At 45.8% G+C, this 24,933-nt stretch overlaps 1 protein-coding gene across 4 annotated transcripts in view; it reads right to left on the bottom strand.

Annotated features, from left to right (window-relative positions):
• Window positions 1-1,249: 1,249 nt before the first annotated feature.
• Window positions 1,250-24,933, bottom strand: part of LOC120065099 (membrane-associated guanylate kinase, WW and PDZ domain-containing protein 1-like) — a 200,243-nt gene continuing 176,559 nt past the window's right edge. For 2 of the 4 annotated variants that reach the window (XM_039015817.1, XM_039015819.1), the window contains exons 13-23: window positions 22,645-22,676; window positions 19,656-19,902; window positions 17,351-17,442; window positions 14,857-15,049; window positions 13,580-13,882; window positions 11,648-11,851; window positions 7,783-7,876; window positions 7,585-7,678; window positions 6,825-6,968; window positions 5,902-6,040; window positions 1,250-3,035 (exon numbers count right to left, since the gene is read on the bottom strand). In XM_039015817.1, coding sequence (XP_038871745.1) covers window positions 1,903-3,035; window positions 5,902-6,040; window positions 6,825-6,968; window positions 7,585-7,678; window positions 7,783-7,876; window positions 11,648-11,851; window positions 13,580-13,882; window positions 14,857-15,049; window positions 17,351-17,442; window positions 19,656-19,902; window positions 22,645-22,676 — 2,675 coding nt within the window. In that variant the 3' untranslated portion in view covers window positions 1,250-1,902. The remainder of the gene's footprint in view (window positions 3,036-5,901; window positions 6,041-6,824; window positions 6,969-7,584; window positions 7,679-7,782; window positions 7,877-11,647; window positions 11,852-13,579; window positions 13,883-14,856; window positions 15,050-17,350; window positions 17,443-19,655; window positions 19,903-22,644; window positions 22,677-24,933) is intronic. The other 2 variants (XM_039015820.1, XM_039015818.1) reach the window with 2 other exon arrangements.

Raw genomic sequence — 24,933 nt, 5'->3', positions numbered from 1 at the left:
GGTTGACTTATCATGTTACCATCAACCTAGACAGATCATTATATTTGGCTTGACAAAAACATGAATTGAATCTTTAAACATTGATCAGTGGTGTTAAAATGCAGTAAAGCCCTGCGTTATTTACTAATGAGAGGAGAGCTTCAGAAGCCGCAGGAACTTCACACTGATGACATCATTAATATTGGAGAATACTGTTGTCCGCAGAGACATTCCACAACTCATCTTCAACAGTTGGACATTCTATCTGGAGCCCACCTGTGTGAATGTGTGTCCCATTAAACAAGTTTACAGGACTAGCTGGAGGCCTCTGAAAAATTCATTACACAGTCATTATCATATTTTTTCCGTAACCAAATCTCTAAATGCCTGCAGGCAATTGAATATCCTTAAATTTAAACAATGTTGTGAATATTATATGAACTCTTAATATCCAAATATGCACTAATTGGCAAAAAAGATTGTATTAATAGTGATTAATGACTGAGAGGCTGTGTGGGTGCAATTTTCTGATTGAATACTGTCATGGTATGTAGATATGCTTTTTTAGCATCAAAGTGACAATATTTTTTACAGGTGATTAAAAATAAAGTTGAAAGAAATCATATAAGAAACTGGCATGTTCCTGCCATGTAGTTAAACAGAACCAGATTAAGCCTAGTTATTAAAAAGTAAAAGGATAATTGACTGAAATTATTTGCAATTCAGCCAATATTCTTAGGCTTATCTAAGCACATCTTCAAAATAGACGTTTTCATTATGAGACAACTTTATGCACCAGGCCATGAACAAGTTTTCAATAAGTTATATCTATCTAACATAATTCCATCGTCAACCTGCCCGGCCTGACGCTGACAGCTGATAGGTTCATTAAAGGAAAATCTGAGTGGCCTCTGTCTGCATCACTTTCTGTCTGTGGTCTGGGAGTATGAGAACATGACCTTGGTGTCCCCATCCACTGGCTCCTGTCATCGTCTTGACATCGGAGGACACAGCTTTCTTCCTCTCTCATTTTAAGAACAGAGAGCAAAGAACCACACTGGTTTATAAAACAGACAGATCCAAATGAACAACACTTTACTTTGTTTTGAAGTATTATATTATTAATCTACCATTTTGTCATCTCTTGGGATATCGGCAACATTACATATTGGTAAAGTCATGAAGTATTAATAAGACGCAAGACTCACATCTAAATGTTCCACATTTACACTGATTCATTCTAATACAATAATACCAAAACAGAAGATGATATGTTTGATATATTATTTTAATTTTAACATCATCACCATAGTTCAACTTTATTCTCCCCTTCATTTGTTTAAAATGATCACCTCTGAATGTACACATACTGCACACTGTCCAAAAATATACAAACAAATGCAGGCTTGTGCTATAGTCTGGTCAAATGTCTAAAAACAGTGGCACTGGGGGAGAGAAAGAAAAGAGAAGATATTGAAACCGTAAAGACATGCACAGCATCTGTGTCAGTGGCACCAGTCACTGGGGCTGTGTAATGCCTACCTCCTTGGGCTCAGTGGAAAAGTACATACCACTTTCGGCTGAGAAAACACTCGTCTCATATCAAACAAAAACAAAAGAAAAATACACTCATTAAAATAACTGTTAGGCACATCATTGTTTTTTTCGGTTTTACATTTTCTGCAAAATTCTGATAAATATACAATGCTTAACCAACTAACGACCCCCCAAAAAATCCAACAAACAGAAAAAGTTGATAGGTTTTGGAATCACTGTCTAGTAGGAAAGCAGGAATGTCATATAATCAATACATTTGGTTCATCCAAGGTCCAGGTGCGTTCTGCTGTGTGAAGAGTAGTGCTGAGTGGTGAGGGGGAACTGTGTTGCTGTGGGGAGGCTGGTTGTGTTACAGCAGATGACCCATCAGATGCTCAGGTCTTTGGTGCCATCTTTATGGGCCTTCCGCTTGGGCTCCGGGAGAGCTTTGGAAGCACGGCTGGCATTAGACTTAAGTGTGCTGTAATACTCCTTTAGTCTGGGTGCTGCCGCTTCCTCCTCCTCCGGTTCTCTGAAGCTTCTGACAGGTGAAATGTCTCGGCCCAGGCTACGGGCTCTATGGTGGGGGTCTGGGGACTCATCCCTGGGGGCGTAGCGCGGCTCTCTCTCCACCCTCTCAGGCGAGCGGCCCCTCAGCAGTGAGCTGTACCTCTTGTAGGCGCTGTCTGACTCAGGGGTGTTGACCCTGGGAAGGATCTCCTCTCTCTGGCCACGGGCAGCAGCAGATAACAGGCTGTCTCCTCTGTAGTCACGCTCCAGGTTGGAGGCCCTCAGCAGAAGGCTGTCCTCCCCAAACAGGTGCTCCTCTCTGTACTCCCTCAGTAGCTTGGCCTCCCTGTTGAGCCGGTCCAGGGCTGGGGGCTCCTGTAGGAGGCTCTCATCCAGGAAGGGGCTGGGCACAGGGCCAGGAAGCTTCCTCAGCACTGGTGCCATCTCCCCGTTGGGCCTCTCTGGCTCTCTGTGTCTCTGTCTGTCTAGGGAGGGCTGCCGGTAGGGGTCTGAGGATTGGGTACGACGGTAGCGGGTAGGGGAGTGGTGGTGTGAGCGGTGGGGGGAGCGGTAGGGGGACCGGTGGCCATAGGGGGACCGATTGCGGTGAGTGGACCTGTAGGGAGAGCGGTGGGTGTTGTGGTGCCCTTGGCTGTGTCTACTGTCTAGGGTGTTCTCTGCGCTGCGGGCCCGGCTACGGCCCTTATCCGGGGAGCGGTGTCCTCGGTGGTGAGTGCCATGGCTATCCCCGCCAGACCTCTGGCTCTTGTCAACTTTTTTCTTGGACTGCTTGGAGGCCCTCGTCTCCCCAGACGCCCCTCCCTGGCTCTTGCTCTTCTTTTCCGGGGATCGGTGTTTGGAATGGTGGTGGCCCTTCTTGTCCTTGCTCCGTGATGGTTTGTGAGGGACTGGTGCGTTAGTGTCCGATGGTGCGTTGTTGTAGGGCAGGGTGCTCACTTCCGAAGCGTTTTGTACCCCTGCGGCTGGGCCGGCACCATCGATGCTGGGGTCTGGAATAGAACATGACATACAACACAGGTTGCTGGATGAAACACATTGCTCTCACAGACTCCCTGACTAGACTAGATCAACTATTGTGACCAATAATCAGGCTTCTAACATTATTTCTAATACTGCCAATTCTAATGTTAATGTCAGCAAACAAACACAGCTATATCAATTCTCCATTTGGATGCACAGCCACAGCTGATGGTGAGTTATTAGTATTGCTATGTATGAGTCAAAAGCAGCAACGTACTGTATGAGGACTGGTGGAACAGTCCGGCTTAAAGGAGCTGAAGGGGACCAACGGTTGGTTAATGCTGCGTGCTGCATGGTGTTGATGCTGATTGAGATAGTTTGACATCACTCGTTCATGCTCAGGCGATGCCTTCGATGTGAGATCAATATTTAATGCAACTAACAAAACCAAGATGAGTTTTTGAATTGAGTAATGATGTAAATAATGTATGAGCCTGATTGGTTTCGGAACAACATTGTGGTTGTAAATTAGTTTCACAGATTGGAATCCATAAAGAATGCAGGGAGTTGGCTCAGCACCATGGATAAAGGAGGTGTACGGAATGGTTTTAGGGACTAATCAAGGAGATAAGAGACTATTGATCGTCATTACATGACTGCAGTGCTATTGGTTCTTACCGGACTCTAACCACCTCACCCGATCTTTGAATAAACCACATGGATGGTAATCAAAGCGTCACAAGACAGCTTCTAAAAGTCTTAGTAACTCTACTTGGATCTAGTTTTATCTCCAATGCTACGGTCATTAACGGACTAACCACAGATACTAACTAGACAGCTAAATAGTAAATAGATTGAAGAGAAGAGAGGAACAGCGGTAGAGGAGGAATTGATTGATTGATTGGTTGAGAAAATGTCTAGAAAAGACAAAAACTTTACTAATATCCCACAACCCCATTCACCAAACCAATGTGACATGAATCAAACGGATGCGTTGGAGACGCCATGTCAGCAGTGAACACGCCATGCCCAGAGGTTGAATGTGAAAGGTGGGATGTATGAATCCATTCCTACTGGTCAGCATGACAACAGCGGCGGCGGTATTGGCAATGCATTGTGGGCGAATGGATTCTTATGCATGGAGAGCAGAGGCACGGTACGGGTGAGTTGAGGCCACAGCACACAGCGAGAGAGAGAGAGAAAGAGACCGGAGAGAGAGATCGGAGGAGAGAGATGGAGAGGACAGCTACAAACCATGGTCTGATTTTGGTAGGAACTAGGATCTCCCAGCTTGTCATTAGAGGATCTCATACATGCGGTGAGATGGGGAGCAACCATCTCTGAAGGAAGAAAGAGCCCAGCGAAACAAAAGGAAAGGTAGATAAAAAAGAGAAAAAGAGAAAGAGGCAAAGGGTTTAGATTACTAAAACAATAGGCAGGAGAAATAAGAGTTATTGTCTGTGTTTATTTTTCAATGGAAAAGGTGTTTATTTGAACATTTAATCACTCAGAGAAAGAAACAGTCCAGGAAATAACCCCATCCTTGAGTGAAAAGTCCTGGAACCGAGCACACACACACACACACACACACACACACACACACACACACACACACACACACACACACACACACGTGACACCAACCCCATAGTGACAGCGAGATGCACACACAACACAGTATGAAGCCATTTACATTGCCAACATAAAATAAATGTCAAAGAGTGGAAACTAAAAGTACAAAAAAAAAGTATAATATACAACCTCACAGAGATGTCTTATTGGTGCAGGAAAGACATAGCATATTCTCGGCGCAACTAAATACATGAATAAAAGGACAATATCTTCCAAAATCAAAAATGCAATAAGATGAATTGTGACTATCAATTCACAGATCAATACAATTAAAATGAAATATACCATAAATATTATGGAAAATTGACAAAAAATTAAATAAACATTTGGATTTCAACTTCGACAACTTCATGCAGCAATATACTTTCGAGATGAATATATGGGTTGATTCATGGCTCTGTACATGAACAAAAATACTTGTAAAAATGTTTCTTTTTTTAGTTACAAAAATGTCTGTAGAGGTGGAGCTGAATTGAGTTGAATTGTCAGGAATGAGCGGAGTCTCCAGAATCACAGTTTTCCAATGACAGTTACACAGTAGGTGAGAATAAATCCATGGATTTGTGAATATGTCAAACAAAGTATTGTGAATTTCCCGATGAAATGGTAGAAAGTATTAGAATGCTCTCATTTCAAGACCGTCTAGACTGAAGTTCTAAACTCAGTAGCTTACATTCACCTTCAATAAATACCATATATATGTTCATTAAGCCATCTTAAAGCTTGGCGATGCAATCCAACCAGAGAGCATTTCCCAGTTTAACACGGGATGCAATAGATCAAGTTCTTTTTCTTTTTTTTTACACTAAAAATATACTTCAGCAAGGACTCAATAAACATACTGTATATCCACATTTAGAAACACTCATCTTTTTTGATTTTTTTTCTCTCCTCACAGTTCTTTCATTGTTTTTCTTTCTTTCCATGTGACCCTCTTTTTCCGAGGGGTTACATAGACCACTATCATCCTTGTGGCATCCCAGAAAGCCCTACTCCCCAAGCCGCACCCCGCTCAGTGACACACAGCAGAAGGTTAAAAGGTGACAGCGGTTGACCCAGACCCGAAGGGAGCAAAACCAGACACACCCAGTGGACAGTGGAAGTCAGTGGAAGGCCCAGAGCATAGCACAGGACATAGCAGGACAGGAGAGGAGACAGGCGTCCTCTCGTATACCCAACCCGCCCCTCCCCCACGGGGAGTGTGTGTGCGCGCTCAGGGGGTGAAGACGGGGGAAAATGGAATGTTTTCGTAGATTGACCCACCATATTCAGGCACCGAGCCGTCGCCCCGTTTGAGGACTAGGCGGGCGCGGCGGCCGCCGTTTTTAATCAGTTCGATGGCGCGGGCGTGCTTCATGCCCTTGGTGCTCTCACCGTTTATCTCCAGGATCTCATCTCCCACCTGAAGGAGAGAGGAGAGGGGGAGACGTTGGAGGAGGGAGAGGAGAAGAGTGGAAGGTAGTGGGGTGAGACAAAGATGGGGACAGTGTTAAGGACAGAGGGGTGAGGATAGGGAGGAAAGGGACAAGAGGAGGAGGAGAGAAGGACAGAGGGGGTGAACAGGGGAGGAAAAAGGCAGGAGGGAACAAAAAGTATGAAAAAGGCGACAGTGGGGAACATAAGAAGTGCCAGAGGGAGAAAGGTTAGATTATAGTTAAAACATAAAGAACAACTACTCTGACTGCTGTGAAGGCATACTTTCTATAAATCCACAATGGTACAAAAGGAAAATAAATTGTGTCAAAGAACTGTAGGTTTGCCTCATGCAGGCAGAGACAGAAAGAGGGAGAATGCTGTTCTAATTCTCTTTTCTTCCCTCTGCGCCTCAAGTTATCTGTCAGTGTTCTCTCCGTCGGGGGAATTCCACTTGTACAGAAATGGGTCTCCTACTGACACCTCTCTCCGCCTCACAGAACCTGGACCTATTAATACCTCATCTAACAAGCCTTGCTCAGAACAGTGACACACACACCTCCCTGACAGTTGCCCTCGCTAACATTCAATGTTATTTACATACATCACATATTCACAAATAATAAAGGAAAATCAATTAACCCATTAATTGACTATGTAGGACACAGGGGAATGGTAAACGTGTCTTTTGATTTTGTATTAGGTGTTCAGCATTACATGAGTGGAATTAATATGATGCATCAACTTTAGATTTCTATGGGGGTCATACATACCTTCATCTTGCCATTGCGTACAGCTGCTCCGTCCTCAGCTAATCTCAGCACATACAGGTCCATGTTGTACTCATGACCTCCTCTCAGGCTGAACCCAAAACCTTTGTTCTCCCTCTCCAGGTCCACCGAGTAGAAGCCAGCATCCTGAGGAAAAAACACACATACACACGGCAATGTCAGACTGGTGATTCAGCGGTGGCTAGACTTGCCAGTGTGCGTCTGTCTGTGGATGGCTCGTATTTCAGTGTGGGGACGAATGCCACCTGAAGGAAAGTCACACCTATTTGATCGGAGTTCGAGAGTGGTGGTGGGTGAAATGAATAATAGATGGATTGGACTATGGGGCGGTTTGAGGCAGGCAGAGAGGGCACACAGAGCCACAGACACTACAAGGGCACTGCCAAGGACACAGACTCAACACCCTCCCTCCCTGCTCTGTTCAGGAACTAATCAATATGATATCAGAATAAAGCATCTCCCTAGTGTGACAAACACTTAGAGGGAACACATTGCTGTAGGGCAGGGATCGTCAACTAGATTCAGCCACGGGCCGATTTTGTACTTGAGAGGATGGTCGGGGGGCTGGAACATAATTACGAATAATTTGTAGACTGCAAATTGACCGCAAGAAAGTTCAAATCATGATTTCCTGGTGTTTTTACAGTCGTATGTCGAATTAAAAAAATAAATAATACAAATTCGGCCTGCAGGCTGCCAGTTGGGGACAGGCGGGCCTTGGCAACGCTGGACAGATCCTTACCTGGGCTGGAGGTTGTGTTGTTGGGGCAGGGGGAGGAGGGGCCTGGGGGGATTTGAACTCAAAAGAGGACTCCTGTTTTGGTTTGGTGTTGTTTCTGGAATGAGAAAGATGACAAAATATTGGTTAAAAATCTTTGCTAATAGGCATACATGTTAAGCAATTAGGTCCTACATAAATGTATCCCAGAATCCCTCTCACCTGGGCTCAGGTGTAGCCTGCTGTTGGGCTGTGTGAGTAGTTGTTATAGTGGCGATCTTCTCAGCGTTGGTCAGCAGTGATGCATTAGAGGACTCTGATGAGAGAGAGAAGGAGCGAGAAAGAGAGAGAAAGAGAGCAGGGGAATCATGGGCCTGAAGACTGAACCATGCAAAATACAAAGGGAGAAAAATGAACCAAGAGCAGCTGCACTACCCCTCGTAAGCCATTCTAACACTTCAGCTCCACTATAAGCATTGCGTTGCTTTGCCATCAGCGTCGTGTAAATGTGACGTTCTACCTGCTACACAGAGCGTGTAGTTTTGAGAGCGTCTTCATTCTGTTTTCCCCTACTGTACAGTAACATATTCATTCATTATGCGTAAGTCCAATAGCTTTGGTTCAGTTTTTCACAAGTACTCATTAAATTGCTGCTAGTCATTGTACTTAATGATCCTCTAATTACACAAGTTGCTTTTGTGTACATTGTGAACCTAGCTATTTAATGTAGCTAGCCTGCTAGCAGTAGTAGCTTCTTGACTTCATATATCTTAGTGAAATAACCAGTGGTGTATAGTCGAGGCCATATGCAAAAAAATAAAAAACGTTATTTCTCATTATTTCAATTCACAAGATAGAACGAACGAGGGCGACAGCCATCAAGAATTGAATCTCGACGATTCTTGAGCATGGACGCTGCCATTGGAAGTGACGCAACCCGAGCGCAACACGGGCAGTGAAGCAGCTTTCATTGATTTCAAAGGAAGCATTTCCTCAACGGCTGACGGTTGGCTGATGGCAATGCCGGACGCCCGATAGCTATAAAGTAGCAGGGCCATTACATTTTTTATATAGAATTTATTCAAACAGGGATATATGGAAGCCTGGACCGGAGGAAGTGCTATACTCATGGCTTTCATCTAATCACATCATATGGCATCATTTGTGTAATCAATGACCTATGCTTGACCGTAACCCTTAAATAAACACATAATAACCGCACAACCGTCTCCTCATTCCATACAGCCCCCTCATGTGTTTATAATAACTACCCCTAGACTAATCCCAGCCCCACCGGCTGTGCTCAACTCCAGTTTCATAAATCCATCACTCCCACACTAGTCCTCTTGGATCCCATTGGCTTAACTCTCCATTCCGCCCACGATCAAGGTGGAGGCCGAGCTGAGGTCGGGCCAAGTGGGTTTAATTCCAGCCAGCTGGGTAGTCACATTGCTGGGGAGACCCGGTGTTTGATGAGTGCCGTCTCTGTCCATGAATCCCAATGTCTTAAAATATACATTCTCCCTCCACTCTACGCCAGTGTCAACCAGGGGTTGGAACCGGTTCAAGGAACAGAAACAGAACTGGGAATGAAAGTGATCCACACTGTTCTGGAACAGAACCGTTATTTTAAAAGCATGGAAACCGGTTAGTAATGTTATTTTACGTTCCTTTCATTTTTTCTAGTCCCACAAAAAAATACAACAATGCACCTATGCAACTCCTTCACTCCTGCCTCTCAGAAACATATTCGAGAGCCTGCAAGCTGAAAATCTTAGCCAGTGTGTATGCACATGTGTAGGCTACCTGCCCTTCCCCTCTCTGAAGCTACTGTTCTGATGTTAGAAGTGTTAACCTTCCTGTTTGGCCCTGTCCGGGGGTATCATCGGATGGGGCCACAGTGTCTCCTGACCCCTCCTGTCTCAGCCTCAAATATTTATGCTGCAGTAGTTTATGTGTCGGGGGGTTAGGGTCAGTTGGTTATATCTGGAGTACTTCTCCTGTCTTATCCGGTGTCCTGTGTGAATTTAAGTATGCTCTCTCTAATTCTCTCCTTCTCTCTTTCTTTCTCTCTCTCGGAGGACCTGAGCCCTAGGACCATGCGTCAGGACTACCGGGCATGATGACTCCTTGCTGTCCCCAGTCCACCTGGCCCTGCTGCTGTCCCAATTTCAACTGTTCTGCCCGCGGCTATGGAACCCTGACCTGTCCACCGGACGTGCTACCTGTCCCAGACCTGCTGTTTTCAACTCTCTAGAGACCGCAGGAGCGGTAGAGATACTCTTAATGATCGGCTATGAAAAGCCAACTGACATTTACTCCTGATTATTATTTGACCATGCTGGTCATTTATGAACATTTGAACATCTTGGCCATGTTCTGTTATAATCTCCACCCGGCACAGCCAGAAGAGGACTGGCCACCCCTCATAGCCTGGTTCCTCTCTAGGTTTCTTCCTAAGTTTTGGCCTTTCTAGGGAGTTTTTCCTAGCCACCGTGCTTCTACACCTGCATTGCTTGCTGTTTGGGGTTTTAGGCTGGGTTTCTGTACAGCACTTCGAGATATTAGCTGATGTACGAAGGGCTATATAAAATAAACTTGATTTGATTTGATTTAACGGATAGGGAACGATTTTTTACTAGCTACAGAAGAATGGAATTACTTTTTCAATGCTCGTTTAGGATAATATAGGCCTAGTTATCAAGTTTAACATTGGATTTATTAACTACAAAAAAGGTAAGACGTGTTTTTAATTCTGATGCTGCTCTGCACACACAAGCCTGTTCACTTACTAGCTCAAGCTTCATAAAAGCCGCTCCTACTAGGTATAATTCTGTGGATCTAATTCAGATAATGCATGTCATAACAAGATGCCCACCGATTCAAGCCTGCTCCTCAACCCTCTCTCGCTCTCTCCCCACCGGTAAAATTTCAGTCACATCTTGTGCCATAGGAAACACTTGTTTGTCCATTACTCATGTAAACAACTAGCTTACCTGATCTATCCACACTGATTGGGGAAGTAATTAAATGAGCTCAGTGTAAAAAACTTGACTTCACAGGTTAAAAAAGGAACGATGTAAACCAGTACTTTTTTGGGGTCGAACTGGTTCAGAACTTTATTTTGTCTGAACAGTGGAACAGAACAACAAAATGTGTGGTTCGGTACAGAACGAAACGATTGGTAAATAATTTCGGTTCCAACCCCTGGTGTCAACTGTCTGCAGCCGAGGTTCCATCCTCACACACTCCCTCCCTATCTTTTCCTCCCTCAATCTCTGCATCTCTCATCCCGTACTCCTTCTCTCCCACTTTCCTCTTTCCATTGCGCTTTCCCTTCCTTCCTTCCTCCCTCCCCACCCCCTTCCCAGTCTTTCTCTCTCTCAAAACAATTGTGGCTCAGTATAATCATCTGTCTCTTCAGAAAAAGGCTTTCATCCGTAAAAACAGACCAAACAGCAGCAACATGGACAATTTCGCCAACATGCAGGTTGACAAAGACTAGTGTTTACACTGGCGTTCTCCCTGCATCTCTCTCACTTAATCAAACAGCATGCCAGGGTGATCTGTCAGTGCAGTGTAACAAGAGCTCTTAGCCCCAAGAAAGACGCACACGCAAACGCACACACCGTTACAGCCTCTGACAGCTGAATTACTCTAGAATGCTTCAGGAGAATGTGAAATGCACGACTGCACTAGAAAGTTCCCTCCCATCCAAGAGAAGCAGCTCTGTCAACATTGCGGGGGAGATCAGACACTGGAAATGTAAAAACGCTGTGACGATGATGTACTGAGATAGGCTTTCTTTTAGCAAAAGGTGTATACTGTACATTCCAATACAATAAACGTTTACATAACTGATGCAATGCACACATATTCCTATGACGCAGGTTGATCCCAGCTGCTGAATTCTACAGTCTAGGTCTAGATCTGCCCAACCCTGTTCCTGGAGAGCTACCGTAACCCTGCTGTAGATTGTCGCCCCAACCCCAATTATAACCAACCAGCTAATTAGTACAACTAGTTGTTCTAGATTAGGGTTGAAAAGAAAACATACAGGCTCTCCAGAAACAGGGTTCTGTCTTACCGTCTCCGGGAATGATCCTTAGCGTGACCGTGTTCCCGGCCTCCTTGATCAGGTTGACGATATCCGAGTGGGACTTGTTGGTGATGGAGCAGCCGTTGACGGCCAGGATACGGTCTCCCACCTTCAGCTTCCCACAGCGGTCCGCAGGGCTCCCCTCAATAATACGACCTATTTTGTGGGGCATGGCCACACATGCATTTCCAGCTTTTTGCGTTTGTGTGATTCATAGTGTGTGTGATGTGACATTGTTGGTGGTGGGGGTATTGTTTGAAAAGAGAGAGAGAGAGAGAGAGAGAGAGAGAAGAAGAAGAAAAAGGGACAGAGGAGGAAGAGGAGGAGAAGAGAGAGAAAGGAAGACAGAAGGTTAAGGGTTAATTCACCAAAGCCACCAAGCCAAGTGCCAACAGACTGTGCCTGGAAATCTGCCCGTGAGAAATGGAAAGCATTGATCTAGTGAGAGGGAATGTTGAAGGAAAAATGCCTTTACATAGTCTATATGTACTGCATTCAAATTAATTAGGACTCCATACTAAATACTCAAGGTGTCACTGACCATCTCTCTCTGTCAACAGTATGTATTAGCGCTGCTCCAAAGGACACGTTTTTCTATTTGCCTAAGTGAATCTCTCCTGACATCCCTTGTACAGCTGAAACCTAGTAATCAGGAAACTATGGCAACCTTCAGCTCTGATAAGACAGACACCTGCAGCTGCAGCCTAGATTACACACGTACAGACAACACAGACAACTTCTTCGCTAAGTACCCTCAGGTCCTCTCCTACCCACAATCCTCAGGCGGCACAAAGGCTTCTACCCTACTAGAGAATGCCTCTCATTCATTACAGAGAAATATAGCACATATCATTCCCTCTCCATCTCTATTCCTGTTCTTCATTCATGGAACTAGAAAGATGAATCAGTCTGTTTCCTCCCTCTGCTGTCAGTAACTCCAGTCAAGAACAAATCTGTGGAGCTCAACTCATTGAGTTCTGTACCAACTAGAAGCTTTGTTGGTTTCACAGCAGAAGGATGTGTTTGTTTAACGAGCTAAGAGAGGATGGATAGATATATCTGTGTCAGAGTAATTGGGATCCATACAGATCAAATGTCATTTCTCTACACTATTGATCAATAACCAATGTGCTCCTCTTTGATATGAAGCCTGGAAGATAAACAAAATGGTACAAACTTGCCAACGCCTTCCACTTCAGTACAAGAAGATGTGCTTTGCCTGATCGTTTGACGCCCAGCGAGTTAAGTTAAGCAGTGTTTCAGCACATCCAACCCAGAGAGACACGCTGAGGACTGGTCAGGTAGGTACAGAGCGGGCAGCGAGATCTCTCTGTAGCAGTTACAGGCAGAATACACCGCACAGCGAAAGACACCAGAGCAGACAATGGGGCATGCTGAGGGACAAGCAGAGCGGGAGGACAGTGGGAGAGGGTCTATCCATCTACAAATGATCCCACTTACAATATCACAACACTCTTCCCCTTATTAACTCATCATTATAACTGCTGCAATCAGCTCATCGGAGCCATTTAAGTAAGAGCATCTGAATTATACAGGATATTATGCAACATGCTCTTACTTGTGATCAATTATGAAAGATAGTATAAATATTACAGTTCTTTGGGCTGGGTTTCAGTGTCTCTGCTTGACAAAATGAAAGAAAATAGAAGAGGAACACCACTCGCTAGAAGATGGAAGAATGAGGATGAAAGCTACTCACCAGAAATATGGGCTATTAAGAAACTCATTTGCATAGAAGTAGGGGGACAGTACCCAGTAGTCAAAGAGTGATTAGTTACAAAAAAGATATGTTCTACTGTATATTGAGAGGAACCTTGTGTGTGTGTGTGTGCACAGTACATGCATATGTGCTACTGTACCTATATTTAAGTTCAGAAAGTTAGAGAAGACGGGTGTTACCAAAGGTGGTGCCAGACTCGGGTCGGGACACAGAGGAAACAATCACAAATCCGAAGCCCTCGTTCTCCCCGCGGCGGATCTCCACGTCGTAGGGCTGCAGGGCAGTGTTGACCACGGTGCTACCCGAGCCCCCACCGCCCCCGCTGCCGATGCCGCTGGTGGAGCCACTGCCGGAGCTGACAGTGTTGAGGGAGTTCTGGCTGCCCTGGGGGGTCCGCTTCTCCTCGGTCAGGGAGGGGGCCTGTGTGCTGCTGTGGTGGGACGAGGCTGGGGACGGGGGCACCTCGCCCTCCCCTTTAGACCCTGAGGAGGAATTGACACAGCTACTTTACAGCAATAGCACACAGCTCATAACTCTAAAAGAAACACAAAATAAAATATTTAGCTAATCAACATTGACTCCGGTGCTCCTCTCTACCCACTCAGCCTGGCGTAATGATCACACTAGTAGCAGGAAGCAGGTCTACAGGGAGTATGCTGCTCTAACAGCCACACTTTCATCTATTCCTCCCAAAAACATCTAAAGTTTCCTGATTGCATCACAACGGAAGGTTTCCTGGCATTGAGGCAGTGCTTCATACTGGGCATCATCCCTGTGACAACCATCATGCCCTCGGTCTGGGCGCTCTCATCAGTGGCTGGCAGGCAGGCTGGCGCGTGGTGTGAGCGGAAGAAGGTTGGGACCCTCTTCATCACGTTTAAGGAACTTTATTTATCCTGCTGAAGGTCAGAGTCAGGCTGGGCACGTTGAAGGCCTCTGATAAATGTTTCCCCACACACCCATGGACTTTTGAAGAGCAGCGGGGCGACCCTTCAAATAGCAGCCCTGTCCTCGGGCCCTTCGCTGCTCTGATGAAAAAAAAATGGAGCCTGGAGCAGTGGATTGCTCTGATGTTTCTGCATAGACTGTTGTTGATTGTACTACTGCACAGACTGCTGCTCATCTGCTGTTTGTGCTATACGTGAATTAGGAACATTCTGAGACAGATTATCGAATTCTGTTCTACATAAGATTCTACCATGATCATTAAGCATTGTGCAGAGAAGACAGAATTACTGGTACAATTACTGGCAGACAACCTATCAAATTACATTGTCTGATTAAAGCCAACAATGCTACCACAGATTTCTCTCCATCTCTTGCTGTTGAAAGACAAGGTCACACAAATCACTTCTGATGCTCATATCATGTAGCTGTTATTTGAATGCGTTCACTGGGTAAGAGTGTCTAAGTAAAACTTAATGTCCGTGTTTAACTAGCTGCTGTGTTCCCTTACCGCCGTAGCCGGTCTTCCGTCGCACAGTGAGGTTGACGTGGCCCTGCTTGGCGGCCTGCTGCATCAGCTGTACCACAAGCTGGTGAGACTTCCCCACCACCGCCGTGCCGTCCACACAGATGAGCTCATCCCCCGAACGCAGGCGCCCGTCCTCATCCGCCGCCCCGTACTTCACTATGTGCCCTATGTAGATCTGGGGAGAGGAGGGGAGAGGGGAGGAATGGAGGAGAAGAAGCGGCGGGAGGAGGGGAGATAATGAAAGAAAAGGAGAGGACAGAAGAGGGGGATGACAGAACAGGTTGTTGATCAATCAACAGCACGCCGTGACATCAACATGAGATATTAAAGTTTGTTGAGGAATATTCTACCTCTTAGGTAAGATCATTTTAGTACAGCACTAACGCGCTGGCTAGTACGTCTCCTCTCCTCTTTCTCCGCTTGGCTGCACAGCCTGGTCTAAATCTCTTGTGTGTCATTATTTTCCTTCTTCAAAAGCTGTACAGACCAGCTCACAAGAACAAACAACTTGGCCTCTTTAAAATAGAAAAAAAGTGGCGGGATAGATATTCTTCTCTCTGATTGAGGCTGCAGCAAGGAGATGAAAGAGCAAGTGGAGCAACAGAACCGAGCTGAGACCTCAACCACCACCACAGGCAGACCAACACTGCTGCTGTAGTTGATTCATCTGGCTCCAACAGAGGAGTTTACAACCATCAATTAAACAGTCAAATATGGCACACAAAGATGCTAAAAATATATAAAAATCTATACTAAATATTTGTAATAATAAACTGAGAAGTATCATAATAAATGTCCAAGCCAAGACTAATAACTAGATACTTAGAATCTGTTGAAAGGTGTATTATTTTTCAACTGAATTTAAAATACCTATTGAGAGATTATAGATATACAGTGCATTCGGAAAGTATTCAGACCCCTTCCCTTTTTCCACATTTTGTTACGTTACAGCCTTATTCTAAAATGGATTCAATTATTCCCCCCCCTCAATCTACTCACAATACTCCATGATGAAAAAGCAAAAACAGGTTTTTAGAAATGTTTGCAAAATTATATATATATTAAAGAAAATAAACTTTACATAAGTATTCAGACCCTTTGCTATGAGACTCGAAATTGAGCTCAGATGAATTCTGTTTCCATTGATCATCCTTGAGATGTTTCTACAACTTGGAGTCCATCTGTGGTAAATTCAATTGATTGGACATGATTTGGAATAGCACACACCTGTCTATATAAGGTCCCACAGTTGACAGGGCGTGTTAGAGCAAAAACCAAGCCATGAGGTCAAAGGAATTGTCTGTAGAGCTCCGAGGCACAGCTCTGGGGAAGGGTACTAAAAATGTTATACAGCATTGAAGGTCCCCAAGAACACAGTGGCCTCCACCCTTCTTAAATGAAAGACGATTGGAACCACCAAGACTCTTCCTAGAGCTGTCCGCCCGACCAAACTGAGCAATCGGGGGAGAAGGGCCTTGGTCAGGGAGTTGACCAAGAACCCGATGGTCACTCTGAAAGAACTTCAGAGTTCCTCTGTGGAGATAGTAGAACCTTCCAGAAGGACAACCATCTCTGCAGCACTCCACCAATCAGGCATTTATGGTAGAGTGGCCAGACGGAAGCCACGCCCCAGTGAAAAGGCACATGACAGGACGCTTGGAGTTTGCCAAAAGGCACCTAAAGACTCTCAGACCATGAGAAACAAGATTCTCTGGTCTGATGAAACCAAGGTTGCTCTTTGGCCTGAATGCCAAGCGTCACTTCTGGAGGAAACCTGGCACCATCCCTACGGTGAAGCATGGTGGTGGCAGCATTATGTTTTTCAGCGTCATGGACTGGGAGTCTAGTCAGGATCAAGGGAAAGATGAACGGAGCAAAGTACAGAGAGATCCTTGATGAAAACCTGCTCCAGAGTGCTCAGGACCTCAGACTGGGGCGAAGGTTCACCTTCCAACAGGACAATTACCCTAAGCACACAACCAAAACAATGCAGGAGTGGCTTCGGTACAAGTCTCTGAATGTCCTCGAGAGGCCCAGCCAGAGCCCGGACTTGAACCCGATCGAACATCTCTGGAGAGACCTGAAAATAGCTGTGCAGTGACGCTCCCCATTCAACCTGACAGAGCTTGAGAGGATCTGCAGAGAAGAATGGGAGAATCTCCCCAAATACAGATGTGCCAAACTTGTAGTGTCATACCTAAGAACTGAGTAAAGAGTCTGAATACTCATATAAATGTGATATTTCCGTTTTAATTTTTTAAAATAAATTTGCTAATAAAAAAATAAAAACCTGTTTTTGCTTTGTCATTATGGGGTATTTTATGTAGACTGATGAGGGGGAAAAAACGATTTAATCAATTTTAGAATAAGGCTGTAATGTAACAATATGTGGAAAAAGTCAAGGAGTCTGAATAGTTTCAGACTGCACTGTATGCAGAGCAGTGATGTTAGTGTGTGGTTGAATCCTCTAACTCACTGGCTCTCCTGGCTCGTTCCCTCCCAGGATCCGGAACCCGTAGCCCGTGTCCTTTCTCCACAGGAAGATGTCCTGCTCCTGGAAATCAGGCACTGCAACCAGAAAACGAATTGATAACTACATCCTGGATCATCACATCAGAACCCACACTGTGTAACCCCTCCTCTCCCCCTTTCCTTTCAGAGGAGAACAGAGGCAGAGGACTGGAGGAGATGGAGGGTGGGAGCTGATTATGTCATTCATGGCTTTAATGAGCACAAAGCACACCTGCAGTTCCTTCTGAATCAGGCCAGTGGTCCATGCCTCACTCAGCCTCTCTACTCTACTGCACTGTTACGGCAGCCTCTACACCACACCACTGCCTCATTCTGCCTTTTCCTCTATAGCTTACCCTGAGGAATGTGTAAATATCTAATAACTTCCCATCAAAAGAAAATTATCTATTCCCAAAATACCTTCAAATCACCATTCAAAGCAAGAGAGGAGAGGGCTGTGAAATTCCCCTAAGTACCTACTTTATCAAACTTCCATATTTAGGATCTCTTTGAATACTATCCTTTTGGATGTCTTTCAAGACAAAATCCTTCTTCACTTTGTCCCATCAACCTGGGTAGGTAGGTGACAGGGACTGGGAGTCTCTCCCTAGTACTCAGCCAGGTCACCAGTATGCCAGTGTGATGCTGTATTATTGAGAAATGCCTCAGCAGTGCTGCTCCTCAGGCTCAGTCAGGAAGCCCCTAGCCGAGGAGATCTGAGCAGGAGGGAAGAGGAAGAGGGTGGCAGTACTGGAGCTAGCTGTCAGAGAGGCACTAAGTTGCTACATAGTGGTGCACTGCAGCGACTGACAGCTCATGGTTCACGTAGCACTGGAGGTGGGCAGACCACAGAGAAACAGGGGTCCAAGCAACAGCCTGAAGCTGTCTGTGTCTGTGTGTGTGTCCATGCGTTCAGCCCCCCCATGGGATACACCATGTAACTATACAGACCTCCACAGCTAAAGCCACTAAGAGCCAGCAGGAGGGAGGGAGAAGGGCAAGAGGCCAGCTTGGCTGCAATCTGTTCCAGAGTCAACAGAAGAGCTCACAGTGTTGAGCTAGCCCTCTTTCTACTACACTGGGACTCAGGGTATGGCCGAGATGGGCATGTCACAGGCTAACCGTCTCAATCTTCCCGTTCACAAGGGCCCCAGCTAGGCACTTGGCAGCTTATGAGATCAATACAGCAGCTCAACTTCTAAACCACTGGCTTGGAACAGATCCATACCAAACAAAGATTATTCAATCTGCCCAGCTCAGGCTGACTCTGGAGAACAAGCAGATTAACTTCAGATCAGGAATAGGAGATGGGAAGAAAGAGTGGCTAGTATCCACTATCCAGCTAGCACCACCAAAATGGCATCTGAGCAAACATCAAGCATGGGCAGATTTCGAAGCTCATCCAACCTGCATTGCTCAGGTTTGGAAAAGGGTGATCATCAAATGGTGCGTTTACAGCCTCAGCTCTCCCAGGCTTTGATTTCAGAATCTATTAGGTAAACGTGGCATCACAACGGTAATGAAGTCCTATTTCCTCAGAACAGGGATGTACAAGTGCTGAATAAGGCTGAGTTGACTAAACAATCCCCTATTCTTCTTCCTTGTTTCTTTAGAATTCTAGAATTCCTCTCCTCTTCTCCCCTATCCTCTCTCACCTGAGGAGATAACCAACTTTGGCAGTACCGTACCCAGTTCCTCTCCCTTTAGGGCCTCCAAATAATGTTACCTTGATGAAAGCAGGAGCACCAGAAAAGTTATTAGACGTTAAACCCTCTGGACCCTCCAATACTCAGAGGGCGACTGACAGCGGTTGAGAGATATTCCTGTTAATTGGGGAGGCTAGCACCTGTTAAACTCACCAGACTACCAGAGAAATATTGGCGGCACCACCACCGCAAATTATATCCACATTTGTCTGGAGCTGTGTTCTAAAGAGAGTAGCGTAGAGGTAAACATGGCACAGTCCGTTCCAGAGAGCACACTACTTACTGATAATAACACACATGGTCAAGGGTCAATAGATCAGGAGTGTGGTTAGCATCACCAACTCTCCTTAGAGGCTGCTGTTATCACTCTTCCTCCAACTGCCACACTGCTCTTCAAACAGTCCACACCCCTAACCCACCAAGTTAACACCCACTCTAGGTCAATATACAAAAGACGACAGGATACTATTAGACAATATGTCTTGGGTCACCAGCCCCGGACTGCAATACCAACCCGATAGGACAGACGGAGCACCAGAGCCAACACCAAAAATAAATACTTACGCCTACTTTCATACATGCTCCTGGACTGGGCCCAGATCTTGAAGGGGTCCGGTTTCCTCTGGATGGTCCCGTCTGCCTGAGGGTCCTGGGGAGGCAGGCCGGGCAGGGGCTGGGAGGGGGGTGGGGGGGCGGCGCTCTCGCTGAATGGGGTGGCCAGGGACGGGTGCACAGGGGAGTCAGTGTGGGTACTCCGGTGGCTGGAAACACTGTGCACAGAACTGTTCTGACTGTCCTTCCTCGCTAACTGCTGTATGAGGGAGAGAGAGAGAGGGAATAGAAGGAGTAAGACAGGGAGAGAAAGGTGGAGGGGGAGAAGAAGGGTGGTCAGAAAGAGAGAGAGTAAGAAGGAGAGGGATAGAAGGAGTAGGAGAGAGTGGTAAAGATAAATAAATACATATTACAGAAGTCAGTCAAAAATACATACGTTTTAATCAAGGCCAGTGATGTCAACCAGAAACCCATTCTCTCACAATACCCAAGGCATAATCAAGCAGATTTGTTCATGAGATTTATTTTTGGGAAAGTGAAGAATTCAGTCAAAATTCCTATCAGAAAAAAACAGAGCTCGGCTGACTAGAGTATATAGTCTATTCCTTTTGTTCAACACAGAGCTGAATACATTAATGGCAGACCCTATCCCCCAATGCATGAGGAGACATTCAGAGACATACAGTAACAGTGAGAAGGGTGTTAAACTGAAGAGTAATTTAATATAATTTCAACAAGCCATGACACCCACCATTTCAGATTGTTCTGAATTTGTTCCTTTAGTTAGAATCAGATAAGATTAGCATTCCTGAAACATTCTTTTGTTGAAATGTAATTTGATTTTGGAGAATTAAGCTAATTGATTGCACCCAAATTGGCCTTTAAAATGGATAGGATTCAGATGATATTCAATAAATAAAGTACCCAACAACCGATTTGGACAAGACGTCCTACCAATAAGTAAGACATGAAGAATAAATGAAATGGTTGAAAGCCACGGACCCCCCACGCCAATCCCACCACAACAACCAGTATAAGGCATCAGTTCTCCATGTTTAACAGTAGTACGAAGGTGTGGTTTGGATCACTGCTTCTTCATACTATGTGAATCTGCTGATGTTTCCCCCCCTGTTCTGAGAAATCGTCATTGACGTTGCTTGCATTATTTACCATAAAGAAGTGTGGAAGTAACATATTTGACCACTAGATGCCACTGTTCTTGCTATGACGCAACACTTTTTTATCCATTTTGCTGGGCTGTTTAATGTTTACTAAATAGATCATTTCCTGTGCAATGTTGGGTAGAAAATTTCAAGCCAGTCCTCCATGTCTGTGCTTGCCTATTGATGCCCTTGTTTTAAATTGTGCAGGGCTCATTTGTAAAAGAGTCTTCAGTCTCAATATGACTTCCCTGTCGAAATAAAGGTCAATAAAAAAGCCAATTCAGTTTGTCCTTCTCTTAGCAACGCAATGCTTCAACCCAACTCTCCTTGCAAAGTCCAATAAGTGGCAGCTCTCTGAGAGGGCTAACCATATGGTGCAATTCTCATATGAAGACTTTTCCTACAAGCCCAAAACGTTGATGCAGAAATGGGCTAGTGGCTAAAATGTTGTAACCATGTTTCTTGGACAGAGATTAAGCGTAAGAACAAATTCAGTTTGTTCTTACGTAGACTGAATTGCTTTTATGGAGGATTTAAATTGTGAAGGTGACCACACAATGTATTTTCATCATCAGCCAAATCTATAGGTTTTCTACCCAAAGTTACCAAAGGAAATGTTGTGATCTATTTAATAAACACAAGAGACGAGCAAAACTGAGAAAATAGTGAGGCGGTAAAGTAGGAACAGGGGCCTCTAGTGGTCAAAACATGCTACTTTATGGTAAACAATGCAAGCGACTACAATTACACATTTTTCTGTACAGGGCAAAAAACACAAAGATTCACACGGAATACGTTACATAGTATGAAGAAGCAATAATCCAAACATTGAGAACTGATACTGTATTCTGATTGTCGGGGCGGGATTGGCGTGGGGGGTCTGTAGGTGGCTTTTGATTTTTTTAAATGTAATTTTTCATGTCTTTCTCATTGGTAGGAAGAAGTTTGGTCAACATCAGATGTTGGGTATGATATTTATTGAATATTAACTGAATCCTATAAATTAAAATTGCCAATTTGAGTGCAATCAATTAACCTCATTTCTCAGAGATCTAATTATATTTCAGCAAAATAATTCAGTAATGCTAATAGCATCTGTTAATAACTACAGAACAATCTGAGCTGGTTGGTGTGGAAATCCTTTTCTTGTGCTTTTTGAGGTGGAACGACCCGGAAGGGAGAATTACATCTAGGAAGGGAAAACACAGAAGCACAAATCCACCCCCATTCTTCCCTCATACAACACAGAGAGAGCACACAGGCAGCATCTCCCCCAAGAGATAGGCTACAGGGAGAGGGTAACACAGACTGACAGTGGTCCAGTCTCTAGCAATCACGACTTCTCCATACTCTCTACATTGGGGCCAGAAATAGAAGCTAAGAAGAGCTGGACCATTCTCAGAAATCAACCCTACACTTGGACCACAAGCTTGGAATGCTTTTTCCAAGGCTGGCCTAATTTACTGATCTGTTTACCTAGAATTCATTAAGCCAGGAGAACATGAGAACATGGCATAGATAATGAAAAAAATATCCATGAGCAGGCCTGCTCTGCCTACCAATGGGTCAACATAATCAACCAGTGCAGCATTGTCATCCAGCAAAAAAAAACAGTTTCACCCAACACAACATTATTCCGACCCAGCGCACAGGTCTTTAAAGCTCTCATCAGGACCAAAACACAGCGGGAGTCCTGATAGAGAAAATCCAGCACTGCTCTGGGATGCTCTACACACCAACCAACATTAGCACTCCACACAGGAGTGGAGAGAGGGGTGGATGGAGGAGAATGGAAGGGAGATGTGGATGGGGGAGGTACAGATATTTTTGGTACTCACCAGCTTTGGGCTCTTCTTTGCAGGAGCCACCCCTGGGAAGCAATATCCAGATCACGACGGAGAGAAAAAAGAAAGAAAGAGAAAGAAAGAAAAAAACGTGTAAACGACATACAATAATATTTCACCTTCCCCACAGGTAAAAGACTAAGAACAAAACCCCAGCGTGGAGTAGACGGGGGACTCCAAACGGGGACTCCAAACAGGGACTCCAGCGGTGGAGCAGCGCTAGCCTGCTTGTCTCTGCTTGAGTTATCTTCTCCCTCTCTTTCTCTGGCTCGTTCCCTTGCTCCCTCACATCCACCCTCCCGCGCACCGTGTTAAAGGGGGCAGCGCGATCTATCTGCATTAGCACGGCGGCTGACTGCTGCAGCGGAAGAGGGGCCAACCAAGCGCTCCGCTCGCTAGACCCTGCCTAACCCACTGTCAGAGAGAAAGAAAGAGTGTGTGTGTATATGTGTGTGTGAGAGAGAGACAGACAGAGGGGTAGAAAGAGCGAGAGAGGGGCAGCTCTGAGCTAACTCCGCTATCGTTCCCATGGAGGAGGACTCCAAGATACTGAACATTAAATGATAGGCAACCGTCAGTTCCCCTCTTACTGAGACCATCTTTCTGCGTCCGTTCAGCACGCCGCTCGGCTGTGGAAGGCTCCAGCATCTAGAGGCAGTCACACCGCTCTTCTCCCGTCTCGATCTCTAGCGCTTGCTTTTTTCTGCCTCTCCTCTTTTTCACCCTCCCCCTCATCTCTCCACCTCGCTTTTCCCCCTCACCATCCCTCCCCTTCTCTCCCCTCCACCCACACGCTAGTAAACATACGTGCACACAGACATTAGCGCACACACACACACGCGCGCACGCTCACTCCGCTCTTTCCTTCCCGCTCTCATCAATCGGAGGCAGGCTCTGACAGGCAGGGCCTGCATTAGCATAAATAATATGTTCATACATTAATAGAGTCCCACACTGGCAGGAATATCATTAGAGCCTCCAACATGAACACAAACAGAGAGTAATGGGAGACTAAAATGAAAACATAGCCTAGATCTGTGTGTGTGTGTGTGTGTGTATAATGGTATTCAGCAGCATAAAGAAGAGAACGAGTAAAACATACATGTATTGTATTCAGTGTGTAAGAGCATGTGTACATGCAGACAGGATTGGATGGGGTGAAGTGTCTATCTCTGAACCTGACAAAACAGGGCCAGTTTGTGTGTAAATCCTTTAGGGAAATCTGGGGGATTGAGGTGGATTAGGCAGTTCTTTATGGCTCTTATCCCCTCAACATCTGTATTCAACAGCCACTGTAATGTGGTCCACAGTCCAGCTACCTTAGAGAATGTTCCCCTCTCCATCACTGTTCCCCTCTCCATCACTGCTCATCTCAACAAATCTCTTCACTCCCCTAATCCCTCTCTCCTCTTTTCCCCTACCTACTCCCTTCCACTATAGCGCTCTCCTCTTCTCCCCTACCTGCTCCCTTCCACTATAGCGCTCTCCTCTTCTCCCCTACCTGCTCCCTTCCACTATAGCGCTCTCCTCTTCTCCCCTACCTGCTCCCTTCCACTATAGCGCTCCCCTCTTCTCCCCTACCTGCTCCCTTCCACTATAGCGCTCTCCTCTTCTCCCCTACCTGCTCCCTTCCACTATAGCGCTCTCCTCTTCTCCCCTACCTGCTCCCTTCCACTATAGCGCTCTCCTCTTCTCCCCTACCTGCTGCCTTCCACTATAGCGCTCCCCTCTTCTCCCCTACCTGCTCCCTTCCACTATAGCGCTCCCCTCTTCTCCCCTACCTGCTCCCCTCCACTATAGCGCTCTCCTCTTCTCCCCTACCTGCTCCCCTCCACTATAGCGCTCTCCTCTTCTCCCCTACCTGCTCCCTTCCACTATAGCGCTCTCCTCTTCTCCCCTACCTGCTCCCTTCCACTATAGCGCTCCCCTCTTCTCCCCTACCTGCTCCCTTCCACTATAGCGCTCCCCTCTTCTCCCCTACCTGCTCCCCTCCACTATAGCGCTCTCCTCTTCTCCCCTACCTGCTCCCCTCCACTATAGCGCTCTCCTCTTCTCCCCTACCTGCTCCCTTCCACTATAGCGCTCTCCTCTTCTCCCCTACCTGCTCCCTTCCACTATAGCGCTCCCCTCTTCTCCCCTACCTGCTCCCTTCCACTATAGCGCTCCCCTCTTCTCCCCTACCTGCTCCCTTCCACTATAGCGCTCTCCTCTTCTCCCCTACCTGCTCCCTTCCACTATAGCGCTCCCCTCTTCTCCCCTACCTGCTCCCTTCCACTATAGCGC

Source organism: Salvelinus namaycush, chromosome 20, assembly GCF_016432855.1.
Source record: "Salvelinus namaycush isolate Seneca chromosome 20, SaNama_1.0, whole genome shotgun sequence".
Classification (NCBI taxonomy): domain Eukaryota; kingdom Metazoa; phylum Chordata; class Actinopteri; order Salmoniformes; family Salmonidae; genus Salvelinus; species Salvelinus namaycush.
This window is presented reverse-complemented; position numbering and strand designations above follow the sequence as displayed.